General features: G+C 38.0%; 1 protein-coding gene across 2 annotated transcripts in view; it reads left to right on the forward strand.

Annotated features, from left to right (window-relative positions):
* The first annotated feature begins 626 nt into the window (after positions 1–626).
* timp2a (TIMP metallopeptidase inhibitor 2a) overlaps positions 627–13400 on the forward strand; it is a 39429-nt gene continuing 26655 nt past the window's right edge. The window contains exons 1-2 of one of the 2 annotated variants that reach the window (XM_079845988.1): positions 627–692; positions 867–1037. In XM_079845988.1, coding sequence (XP_079702114.1) covers positions 920–1037 — 118 coding nt within the window. In that variant the 5' untranslated portion in view covers positions 627–692; positions 867–919. Of the gene's footprint in view, positions 1038–13400 lie in introns of both variants that reach the window. The other variant, XM_079845987.1, reaches the window with a different exon arrangement.

Genomic DNA, 13400 nt, shown 5'->3' on the forward strand with positions numbered 1-13400 from the left:
GAGAAATGTTACTATAATATATGGCTATAGTATTTGAAACGTTCTCAATTTGGCTAAGGTTGTTTGGCTAACATTCTTCCATTAACGTTAACAGAATGTCTATTCAAAGTTATTTGCTATTGAATAGCTAATGATCTCAAAAAACATTATTTAATTTTAGACGTCGTTGGTGGACGTTTTTGTCGTTGTCTAACATTATAGTTTTGTGTTCATCTAACATTTTTAAATGTTACAACTTGTTTCAGAATGGTCAAAGAACATTCAAAAGTAGCATTCTCATGTTTGCAAAATGATAAAATGGGATGTTTCCTTAACGTTCGCATATTCAAAACATTAGCAAAACGTTCTTAGAACATATGTTAGCTGGATACAAGAGCAGCATTATAATACATAAACACAAGCATGTGTCTTTAATGTGTAAAGAAAGTAATGAAAGAAGCATACATGTGCCCTTTTTTTGTCTAACAAAGACTGAAAAATCCGTTTTGTTTAGTAGGCTACTTAAATGTGTTTATCTGTACAAAACTCCGTCCTGACAGAAAGAGTGAAAGAAATCTTTTGAAGACCTTGAAGCGCCCACCTCTGGTTGAATCTGGTTTAAAAGGGAGGAGTCCACGCGCAGTATTAAGGCATGAACCTGGTCTCTCCACGAGAACACACCCATAGAAGGCAGTGGAAAAGAAAGAAGCCTGGTAAGACCATTAGATACAGCAGCAGTGCACTTCCTTTATTACCTTCAAGCTCGTTAGTCTCTGAGGAATTTAACAGCATAGTCATACTAATACTCAGCGTGTGGGCATCTTGAACGGCGGTGGACATTGTACTTTTCGACTGTGTGAGGGACTGGATCATTGTTGTCATTGCAGAAGATCGTTGACCTGCCTCTAAATCTGCTGTCAGATATTAAAGTGAAGCAAAAATGAAGAGCTGTATTGGCACACTTGTGGTGCTGGTACTGTTTCGGGTGGGAGAGATCGCAGAAGCGTGCAGTTGTTCCCCCGTCCATCCTCAACAGGCGTTCTGCAATGCTGATGTTGGTAAGTGCGTGTCAACAACCTAAATGGTGCTACGTCACAATGCAAAACTGTTAGCGAATTTATCAGCATGTATGCATAAACGCAAAGTAATTATGAAGATAGAAACCTGAAACTATCCATGATTGGTGACATATTTCCTCTGTCATGACAACAACAAAGTTGTTGCAGTATATTATTATTCTTCAAAATAAGACTATACTGCAAATTTTAAGGCTGCTCTGAAGCTGCATTTCATTCACACCGAAGTAAAGTGGCATAAGAGAGCTGCCTCTGATACTAAGGGCAGAGGTGGGACAGAGTTGGCATGTTTCAGTACTGCTTTTATGTGGCATTTTTTGTGTGTTAAAGGTGACCTAAAATATCTAGCTCTGATCCATCTCAGCCCCTGTGGTTGTGATGCTGCATTCACCTACAAAACAGCATCAGTGCAGCTTTAAAATGTGCAGTATATTATTATTTTAATTATATTAAATATTTATTTCCTTATTATAAAAATGGACTATCCTTTTATTGGTTTCACCTGGATGTGTTTATTTTTATGACCTAGCACAGATGGTGCGAGGACCCTATTGGAATTGCTCCGTTTATTATTATTTCATCTTATGCTTCTGTTCTATTATTTATTGCCCAGGACATCAGTGGATAAAGTGTTTTGGTCTGTTATCTTCAGCTCACACATACAGTACTGGAGCTTGAGCTGAATGACGTTTTGAGGCCTGTTTATATCTATTTATATCTGGCTTCTATATTTCATTCCTCAGAAACAACTCATTATGCCTGGGTTTCACAGAAAGCTTTCAGCTGCCCTGAATACTCAGAGCCAAAACATTTAGGCTCTGAGTATTCTTATCCAAAATAAGTATTTGTTGAAAGCAAAATGCCTGTTGCATGGGAAAATGATGGTGAGATGTTGTTTTGCAGAACAACACATGTGGATGTGACACTGATGTCTGCTGGTATAAGATTGAAACCCAAACAGCATGATACAATCACACTATTCTTATTGGCCTGTAGATTCACACTGATTCACTGTCTAGCTGCAAGCCTCCAAATCATCAAAATCATAATTTTTGTTCTTAATAGAAATATTTTACTACATAGCATTTACACATTAATTTGTGATGGGAAACTTTACAACTATCACGTAACTATTTGAAATTGATCATTCATTTTTTTCCAGCGAATTGTGATACCTCCAACCACATCCATGTCAGTCAGCTTAAATCAGCTGAACAATGTTCAGTACATAACATAATGCCAAATATCATATATCAATTAACTTAATGCACAATAGCACTATTAAAAATAAAGGTTTTCGATAAGGTGACGCCATTGAAGAACCATTTTTGGTTCCCCGAACAACCTTTCAATGAACTTTCTTAGTGTGAAGAACATCAATCTTTTTCCACTATAAAGAACCTTTTGTGTTATGGAAAGGTTTCGTGGATGTTAAAGGTTCTTCATGGAACTATAGATGCCAATAAAGAACCTTTTTTTAATTATACGTTAAGAGATTGGTACAAAACTCTTTGACACTGGCTCTGGACCATCCTTATTGTTTTGCCGTTACTAGTGCATCCACATTTAGATATTTGTGTCTTCAAAGATAATAATAAAGATTAAAAAAGAGTGATGGAGAGAATGAAGTATAGAAAAGAGAAAGGGAGGACAAGAGTGCTACTGACTAAGGCCTTGATTTCCTGTGCAACTGGTCTCTATTCATATTTCTCTCAGATGGAGAGAGCTGAGACATAAAAAATTGCAAGAATGTTTTGCATCCTACTGGGGCTTTCCCTCCCAGTTCATGCTTAATTCAAGCGCTGTCCAGAGATGATTAGCTAGGTGCGCCCGCCGCTGGAACAGAACCCAAGCCCTGTCTTGTGCTGCTAATAGAAGATAAGACAAATGCACACCCTTAAAGTGCTTTAGAGGGCTTATAGTTTGATTAGAACCTGCAGAAACCATCGGAGAGCATCCAACATCTGGCCGACAGCTCTGGATGTGCTAGAGAGGAAAAAGCAATGAAAGTCGAGGACCTTTAAGAAATATGCATGGCATTCTTCAAACAGTGAGAAAAGCGCACTCTTTGGCTGCACTGCCCGCCCTTGCCTCAGCTCACTGGCTTTGAACCAGTACTTCTTGGATCAAGGGAGAAGGGTTTTTTTTCCATCGATTTGTGAAAAGTTAACTTTAGTGGCTGTTCCGTGAGGCTTGCGTCTTTCCTGACTTGCAGTGGAAATGAACAGGCTCCGGCTATTAGCCGGAAATTAATTTAGTGCTCGTATTTTATGACAGAACAGGATGTCTGCATATTAATAAAACAACCAAATAACCATAATGCGGACATTTGCCCTTTGTGGTCTGTAAGTGTTTTTGCCAGTATTCTCTGCTCTTGGCATTAATAAGGTTTCTACGTGTCATACATAAAAAAATCTTAGCCTTAGTTATATGGATCCAGTTCCCTATGGGAGTGACACAGCTCCATTATTTACCTCGCAGTTCACTGTTATTGAGTCATAGATGAACACAACATGCTTTTAGAGAGTCTGAACAGTGACAGGATTGTCTCAAGATTGAAAACTGTAACATGAGCTGTGCCACTAGAGTTTTTCCCCTTGAGCTTTTAAAGTCTGTTGTCCAGAATGCATTCCAAAACTCAACATTTTTGTTTGCCTGCAGAACCACTAAAGAAAATAATTCATTCTTCGTACAATAAGAGAGGACAGCTGGGAAAAGCATGTTAGTTAAAAATAGAAGGAATGAATCGAATTTGTTTTTCTTAGCAGCCAGTAGAACCTGTGAGAGAGTGCACGTTCCTGATCTTACCGAATGATTCATTTGTGCATGTACCGTATTGTTCCGAATATAAGACGACCCTGATTACGAACCCCCTTTTTCGAGATGTAACTTTTGGAAAATATTTTTCATATTTTAATTTTTTGTATTGAAAGTATGGTAAATACTGGTCAAATGTACCAACGATCACATTTAAAAATAAACACATTTTGGCATACCATAAAAATAATGATGTAGCCCATCTGAATTATATAACAATTTAGCTATCCATCTCATAGTGTAAAATTTAATTAACAGTAAAAGGGAAATCTGGGTACGTTTTAATGGTGCAGTGTGTAGTATTTATGATCTATTGACAGAAATACAATATAATATACATAACTATGTTTTCAGTGGGGAATAAAGACCTTATGTACCTTATGGACATAATGTACACTGTAAAAAAAATAAGGTCTCCAATTGAAAACTCTCGTGACCGATCACATCTAAATTTTTTAGTTGGCCAAATTGAATCTCTGTGAATTAAATTGCATCAATTCACAGAAATTCAATTTGGCCAACTGAAAAATTTAGATGTGATCGGTCACTAGAAAATGTTCAATTGGAGACCTGAATTTTTTTTACAGTGTACTGATATGACTTTATTAGCTTAGAATGAGGCATTTCTATCTACATACACTGCAGGTCTAGTCTGACGTCGTCATACTCAATTCTAGTCAGAATATGAGTCTGATACTTCTCCATTGGGCTGTGATTATTGGGGCGTGTTTTAATCGAACCAGGAAAGAAAATGCCTCTGCACTCAATTGGATAGACCTACAACCAATCAGATTAACGGAGCGACGCATAGTTGTCAACAGAACTCAACTGCACACACGCTGGCAGAAGTAGAAGAAGAGGATGAGTGTAAATGATCTTTGCCGGTGTAGTAAAATAGAATTTAAGGATACACTGTGTACTTACCAACACGATCATCATTTTTGAGAGAAATAGTAAAGGTGAATGCATATATGAACAAGTTCTCAGTTTAAGATTAGAACGAATTCAAGCCAAGCGCTCTTTGGTGACGTGCATGATTACGTGCACGATTTCCCAACCTCAAATGTTGTAGGCGGGGCTAAGTTCGGCTGGCATCCAAGGTACCGCAGGTCCACTTGCAGTGAAATCGGCATTTTATCGCCATTGAAATCGGCATTTTATCTAGTCACGTTTCAACGTTTAGAAGCCCTAAACAGACAAACTGCTCTACAGAGCGCAAGCTACTCTCTGCTGTCTCTAACGATGACATCTTTGTCCTGGGTCGGCCACCGTAGCTTCTCTATGTGCTTGGAAAGGGAGGGGTGAGCGGTGGGCGGTTGCAATTCACAACCTCACCACTAGATGCCGCTAAAATGTACACAGTGCACCTAAAATCATACGTTTGTTGTTTGATCCCATCAGTGAGGCAAGCAAACATGAGTCACGCGGCTCTTAGACTGTAAGCTTTTCTTTGACTGTTTGCGTTATTGAAGACTCTTTTTGTGCCGCAATTTTCTAAAATTAGACGCTGACACACCGTATTTCTCGTTTTATCTGTATTTGGCGCCACCTATTGTTATGAGTGTATTATTAACATGTCTAGACCCTGATTATGACGACTCCGTTTTTTCAGATGTATTTCTAAGAAAAAAACATTGTCTTATATTCGAAGCAATACGGTAATTCCAAATAAAAACAATGTTTTCATAATCTTTAATCAATTACCATTATAATGTACAGTATGAAAAATCAATATTCATTCTGAGATTTGCTAAAGATTAACTTTAAGTGAGCGTTAAACGATGTAAATGTAAATGGCTAAACGTAATTAAATATCTGCTAAAAATATTAGAAATCTGCAATATCAGCTGATAGCTAATATGGTACTGAGATACTGTAAATCCTGTTTTACATGGAAATGTCAACTTATGCTGATAAAATGGGTTACAATTCATGTTGACTCTACTGGCTTTGAGGATTTAAACTTTGGTGTACCGAGGGTTGTTTATACTGTATAAACTTCCCAACCGAAGGCCCAATTATATTGGTCATCATCTGCTCAAAATATTTATCTGTTCAAAAGCACTCGGGCTGGAATCGTAGTCTAGCCTGATCCTTTTTTGGCAAACTGTCTAGTGACAAGCCTGGTTTCATGTCAAGGGTGTAGACTTTAAGGGTCACAAGGGTCAGAGAGCGGGCCGGGGTGTGGTGCTGAACATTCCTGAATACAGAAGTGGTGAGGATTCCTTTGGTGGAGAGTGAGGAAGTTATAAATTGGGGGAAAAAAAGAGAGGAATTACCAGTGGAGGATGCCAAACGTACAAACATTTCTCACAGGTAGCCCTTTGAAAAGCTTTAGTGTACCCAAACGCCTTGTAGCATATGCTTTGCAGTACTTGGACACACTAAAACAATGGTGGTCATTCATACAGAGTAATAAGGAAACAATAATGTAAAGGTGGAGAGAGACTAACGCTGCATCTGAAATCACATACTCGGACGTACTACAGCCGGCATGTTGTTACTGTTACCTACCAGCATCGGTTGCGTCACTTCCCTGCAATTTATGGCCCTGTCCCAAATGGCACCCTAAAGCCTCACGGTCTTCCTCTGAGTCCGCACTTTCACAACGTAATGCCGCTTTGACTGCCGGGAAGAAGTCCGCTGCGTAACCCGCACCAGTGCGGGCTCGGCAGAAGTGCGCATCGAGGGCGTATATCGACCTCAAAGGGGGCGCTCGTGAGCACCCTTCTGAGACCTAAAATGAGAAACTGAGAAACCATAAGAAAAATATGAACAAAGGCATAATAAAATGACAAATGGGACACCCTGCGTTCTCATGGACTTAATGGACACGAGCACGCAGCGGCCATTGTAAGTCCACAAGTCCGAAAGTGCACATGAAGTGTGCCATTTGGGACAGGGCCCATGATAGTCCTGTCCCGTGGGCTCATTGGATAGTATCGTCACATCGTTACACCACTAGGTGGCGATAAGTGACTGTTAAAAGGTGAATTTGTCATTAAATTATTCATTCAAGAGATTCGTTCAGAAACGAGGATTTATCCAGGAATGAAAGTGAAGTATTGACTAGTGAGTCATTGAATCATTCATTCAATTCATTCATCCGATTTTTAACACAAACCTGGAGCAAAACCAAAAACAGTCTGGCAAGGTTCTCTCAAAGTTATACCAATAACATTAATATAATGTTTGTTCAAAGTTATCTGGTCTTAAAGGAACTGTATGTTAGAAATGTATTTCAATTAATCATAAAATCACTCTGATATGTCACTAGACATTAAGAAATTATGTTAATTTCAAATACTTATATCACTGACAAATGTTGTCCGGCCAGGATATTGTCATTTAAAAGTGAAGTTGCAGCCCTCAACTGATGTTGATGTTGACATGTTGTGTTTTGGCCTGAAGCGCCACCCTCCACCTATCTACCAATCACGAAGTCAGTAGTGTTTCGGCATCCGGGTTGCCAGCTCTGCTCTAGTTACCACAGCTGCAGCTACAAACTTTTTGGATAAAAAAAATAAAACTTTACAAAACCTAAAACACCTCGTTATGAATCAGAAAAACGTTGTGACAATGAAAAAAAAGAACGTACTGTGTAGGACTCGTCACTTGCCATTGGAAGCTCCTTGTAGCAGCCTACGTTCCTGCTGGATCCTGCAGCCTATCTGGCAACCTCGAGTCAGGGGGGATACACCGCTCTACAGTAATTTGAAAGTGATTGCAGGACCAGTTTTGGCCACAATCTTGCATACATTTCCTTTAAATAATGTTCTCAAAACATGAACATTTCACTTTTTTTGGTCTAACGGTTTAGTTAAACGTTAAAGCTAACGTTTTTAGAACGTATTTTTGTTAGCTGGAAAGCCATACTGTTCAGACAAGATTAAAACCATTTACAAAAAATAATATGATGCATCAAAGTGATAGTTTTTCACAGTAAATTAGAAGACGGCTTATGTTTTTTTTTACTCACAAAAAACACAATTTTTACAATTAAAGGACAACTCTGGTGAAAAATGAACCTAGGGGTAATTAACACATGGTTACCGATCAGATCGTTCTCTGGGATGCGTTTTCATGAAAATCGAATGTAAAGAGTTTTATCTCTAAAAACAGATTAGTTTATAACGCTAATATATGGGGCACAGAATAAGTCAAATTAAATCGCTAGTTAATAGCCTCACACTAACACGGTAGCATAATGAGGGTCCCTACATGCAAACCGAAGCATTGAGAACTTTGTAAGTGTACAAACAGTTTAATAAGAAGATACTTTATAAAGACAGTACATTACATTAGCACAGCGTTCCTGGCTCGACTTGTCAAGACTGTTTTCCAAGATGGCTCCTGTCCTGTCTGTATACGCGTAATGTACTGTCTTTATAAAGTATCTTCTTATTAAACTGTTTGTACACTTACAAAGTTCTCCATGCTTCGGTTTGCATGTAGGGACCCTCATTATGCTACCGTGGTAGTGTGAGGCTATTTTGAGCCTTGTAAGTGGTATTAACTAGCGATTTAATTTTACTTATTCTATGCCCCATATACTAGCGTTATAAGCTAATCTGTTTTTAGAGATAAAACTCTTTGCATTTGATTTTCATGAAAACGCATCCCAGAGAGCGATCTACTCGGTAGCCATGTGTTAATTACCCCTAGGTTCATTTTTCACCAGAGTTGTCCTTTAAGTAAAAGTAATATAAATAAACTAAATATGATATAAATTTAAAGTATAATTTATATGGCAATTCTTACTTTCATAAAACAAAGCATTTTACTGTAAAATTAAGTTAACTAGTGTAATGTAATGTAAAGCATTGTGGGTTTCAGTTAACCATTTTTTTATTATGCTTTTAAGTTTCATGAGTTCTTCATGGAATCTTATGTGCCAATAAAGAACCTGTATATTTAAGAGTGAGCAGTTTTACAATCTTTTGACAAAATTCCAAACGTTATTTGAAGTGTACCATTTGTTTCTTCTGTACTTATAAACATACATTTGTGTGTACAGATTCAATGACGTGTCCCAAGAGAACAGGGTTATTAGCTTGCTTATTCAATTCAAACATACCTTGTTCTCGACTAGAAAATTGCTGCTTTGATGTCATAACCAAACCAATCAGTTCTACCTGTTACACAAAGATCTAAGATCAAAGATTGATGGAAAATGTCATCTTCTTCAATGGCTCAGTGAAATATTACAGAGCTCATTGCCACATTTAATAGTCCCAGACAGAAGCAATAAACACTGGAGAAGAACTCATACTTCTTTTCTTTGAATCTACTTGAAGGTGAAACAGCATTTGAGCATTGTTTGTAGGTGCAAGCCAAGCACTTGGTTTCTCTTGGTCGTAAAGAGAGAGAAAAGCAGTTATCAAAACAAAGTTTCTAAAAATATTTAAATATCTAAGTCAGTTCCAGGAAATCTTCCACCTTCCACCGTCCCACGTGCATGAGATGCTCATTGCAATCACCTTGTGTGTCACGTTTGTTTACTGAACCTCATACACAGAATGCTGCAGTTTACGTCAATTGTCGTGAGGATGTGACTTTTGAAAGCTGCATGTCAGACGATCTTCCCTCTTGTGTGGTAGCTCCGCCTCACAGCAAATGCTAGAAATTTCTGACAAAAACGTCCAAATGTGAAATCTTACCCCATATGTGTTTTGATAAAAAATGGTACATGAATGGCATTTGATTGCAGTCAGCAAACCTCACACAAACCAGCCTTTCTCCACATCCTGCCATGCCCGCTCTTGCCTGTTTATATACCCAGGCCTGAAGCAGTGGGCAGCATCCAACCATCAGTTGTCCAATTCTGACCTTTACCATGTTGGTAAACCTCAGAATCTTAGAACATTTGCACTGGCTTCCTTGTACAAGCAACAATGATGATGCACATAAATCCAGCAAATGCTGTCTTATGTGCATCTTTTCATTTCTACACTATGAAATGTGAAATGAACGTCTGATTCCTTTAAATGTTTCTCTGTTTCTGGGGACCCTCTGCACATTTTGTTTCGTTCAGTGTGCTATATGTTATTATTTTGACTGTATTAAAGCATAAAAATACCATATGTTTGCAGACATTTAGGAATCATACAAAGTTCACATACTTGTTTCTCTGAAAAACACTGCTACAGCCAGTGATTCTACTTTGAAATGTGCATTCTGTGTCAGAATGCCTGTTTTTGTTTTGGTCTGTGTGACTCTGCCCACTGCCAGTTTACCCAATAGTATTTCGAAACTCTGGGTTGCCAGTTGGCGGAAAACACAGCGTATTGCAGCAGCCATAGAAGCCAGCAAACAAACTGGATCAGAGGTCGCAGATTCTACCCAACCTAAAAAGCCTCCGCATCCATTTAAAAATCTCTATGAAAGAGATTAAAATGCGAATAAATCATCAATTTACAGTGTGAAAGACAATTGTGCTCTTTCCTGTTGCGTGTTCTCAATCTGGCAACCCGCTTGAGTGTTGAAGCTGAGGAGGCAGGGGCGGGGAAACAATGATCTCCAAATATTTTCAATTTGGACTGCAGTACTCATTTCAACCGCTAGCTATCAATATTACATACTGTACCTTTCAGCTCATGGAGGTCTTTCCTAATGAGCTGATGATCTGAATCAGGTGTGTTAAAAAAGACATGGGCCCTGTCCCAAATGGCACCCTAAATCCTTGAGTCCGCACTTTCATGACGTAACGCCGATTTGACTGTCGGGAAGAAGTCCGCTACAGAACCCGCACCAGTGCGGGCTCGGCAGAAGTGCGCATCGAGTGCGCATATCGACCGCAAAGGGGACGCTCGCAAGCACCCTTCTGAAACCTAAAATGACAAATGGGACACCCTACGGTCTCGTGGTCTTGACTGACATGTGGCAGCCATTGTAAGTCCACAAGACCGAAAGTGCACATGAAGTGTGCCATTTGGGACAGGGCCATAGGGGAGAGCAGGGCACAACCTAACACACGTGATCAGTTGTAACCCACATGGTTTAAAAATGTTCATACATGCCAGGATACATGAAAGTGTAATTACTAGTTGCCATATCAACACTATATTGAGAATTTTTTTTGTCAAAATAAAAAAAATCTTTAGAAGAGATCACTGAACATAGCTTAGTATGTTGCTATTATATTCTATATTTTTATGAATTCTATTAAGAAAAATGTGAATAAAGGGCGGCTGAGTCAATGTTCAGAAATGATTCATTATTATTATGTTTTGAACTATGCTGTATAGCTGTGTTTTTTTTTTATTATTATTATATCAGATTACATTTTAAGCTGCCATAAATTTGTTACAATGTGCCCCTCACATTTACCCCACCTATGGGGCATGTTGTCACATTTCACTTCCATTATTTTGGGGTAAATCAAGAAAAAAGTATACACTGTATTAATGAAACAAAACCACATAATTGTACTAGACATGTCTGCAATTGATGTGGGAAAAAAATAAACACTCTGAACCCCATGTGGATTTACACAAACTTGTGCCCCGCTCTCTCCCCTACAAAATGTGCAGAGTGGTTGGTCCACAATTACAATCTGTTTATGTTGCTTTGCTCTCATATAGAATACAATGTCATATATTTACTCACCCTTGTGTGCTTTCAAACCTTTGTGGACTTATTATTTCTGTGGAACACAAAAAGAAAACCTTCAGACTTCTCTTTTACATACAACGATGCTCAACTCTGCCCCCTGAGGCAAGTTTAAAGAGTAAGTAGACAAAAAGAGAGAGAACGCTTGATACAGGCTGCATCCGAAAGCTTAGACAGCTGAAGGTACCTCACGAAACAGGGCAGACTTCCTGAGGCAGCATAACAGTTTAATGATCTACAACATAGAGAGAGCTTTGGTGATAACTAAAGTGAATATTTAATTACAACAATAGTAATTTCTCACTACACTCTAAAAAAAAAAAAAGGTTCTATATGGCACCAAAAATGGTTCTTGGTCGTAATCATAGAGGAACCACTTTTGGTGCTATATAGCACCATATCTTAACATGTTCTGAATAAGGTATCGGTGCTACTGTACATAGCACCTTAGTCAAAGAACCGGTGAAGAACCTCTGAAGAACCACCGAAGCACCAAAATTGGTGCTATATAGCACTTAAAAAGGTTCCCCTATGATTGCGAGCCAATAACCATTTTTGGTGCCATATAGAACCTTTTTTTTAGAGTGTAGAAATGACATCAAAAGTGGAAAACTTTGGTCAAAAACGTACATTTACACACAGACTGACCACGAAACGCAACTTTTAGACGCCATCTTTATTTTTTTAGCTCAACTACTACAGAATTAAATGCACAGGATTGTGGGATATTAAATGCAGTGAATGATACATATCAGATGAAGGTATCTCAGGAGACAGGAAGTAGAGCTAACATTGGATTTGGATGTCCCTTTATGCCTTCCTACCTTGGCATGCATCCTCATAAGGCAGCTTTTTTTTTTTAAGGCAGCCAACTTTTGGACGCAGCCAGTGCAATTTCTTTTAGATAGTCTTCATAGACGCTCTATAAGTTGATATAGTTCACTGTGACCATACAGTAAGTGATATGAATGAGGGGAGAGAACCCACATTTTTGGGTGAACTATTCCTTTAAAAGCACCTTTAAAATCCAGAAGTATTTTCCCATTAGTTTTCTTCATATTCACTCAATATACAGTAGGTTCTAAGCAATGAAAATCAACCAGCAAGAGATTTTATTTAAATTATTTCACGAAGGACTGTGAAATACTTCTAAACGCTGTGAATGACGTATTCAGAAATGATGGTACAATATAGATCTATTGATTTTTAGTCATTGATTTTAAAGAATTTTAAAATATACAGTACATATATAAAATACATCTATTTTAAAGTGTACAATTACTCTTTTCATGATTTTCAGCAGTGGAACTTGAATTAAATGAAAAAAGTAGTTTTAAACTAAATAGCCAAAATCTTCTAGAGGAGCATATGCTATCGCTTAACAGCCTCAGAGCCCCTAGAAGGTTTACACATTATCGTTAAAAAGCAGTTCCTCTGTGGAGAAAATGAATGGGATTTTTTACTTCCGTAACCCAACTGTTGTGCTCTATTACAGTGATGAATTGTGTCAAGAGTTCAAAAAGAAAGAAATTAGTTCAAAGAAGCCACAGGCAGAGTATCCAGAGTGGAAGGAGAACAGCTCCGTTCTCCTGTTCAGTTTTTAAGAGAGCCAGTTAACACAATTCGTTGTTCATTTTCATGGTCATATTAATTTAGTTTTAATGTTTTGTTAAGTAAGTACATTTTATTTATATAGCACATTTAAACATAGCAGAGCTGAACAGAGTAAACAAAATATTAAATAGAAAACAGAATAAAACAACAAACCATAAAACAATACTAAAATTGGATTAAAACGCCTGAGAGAAAAGATACGTATGATAATAAATGATATAGAAGGTGCAAGGCGGATATCAAAGCATATATTTTCCTTCTTATTTATCTTTTGTTAAATATTGTAATGTATAATGCTTGGTA

This window comes from Gobio gobio, assembly GCF_949357685.1.
Source record: "Gobio gobio genome assembly, chromosome: 20".
Taxonomy (NCBI): domain Eukaryota; kingdom Metazoa; phylum Chordata; class Actinopteri; order Cypriniformes; family Gobionidae; genus Gobio; species Gobio gobio.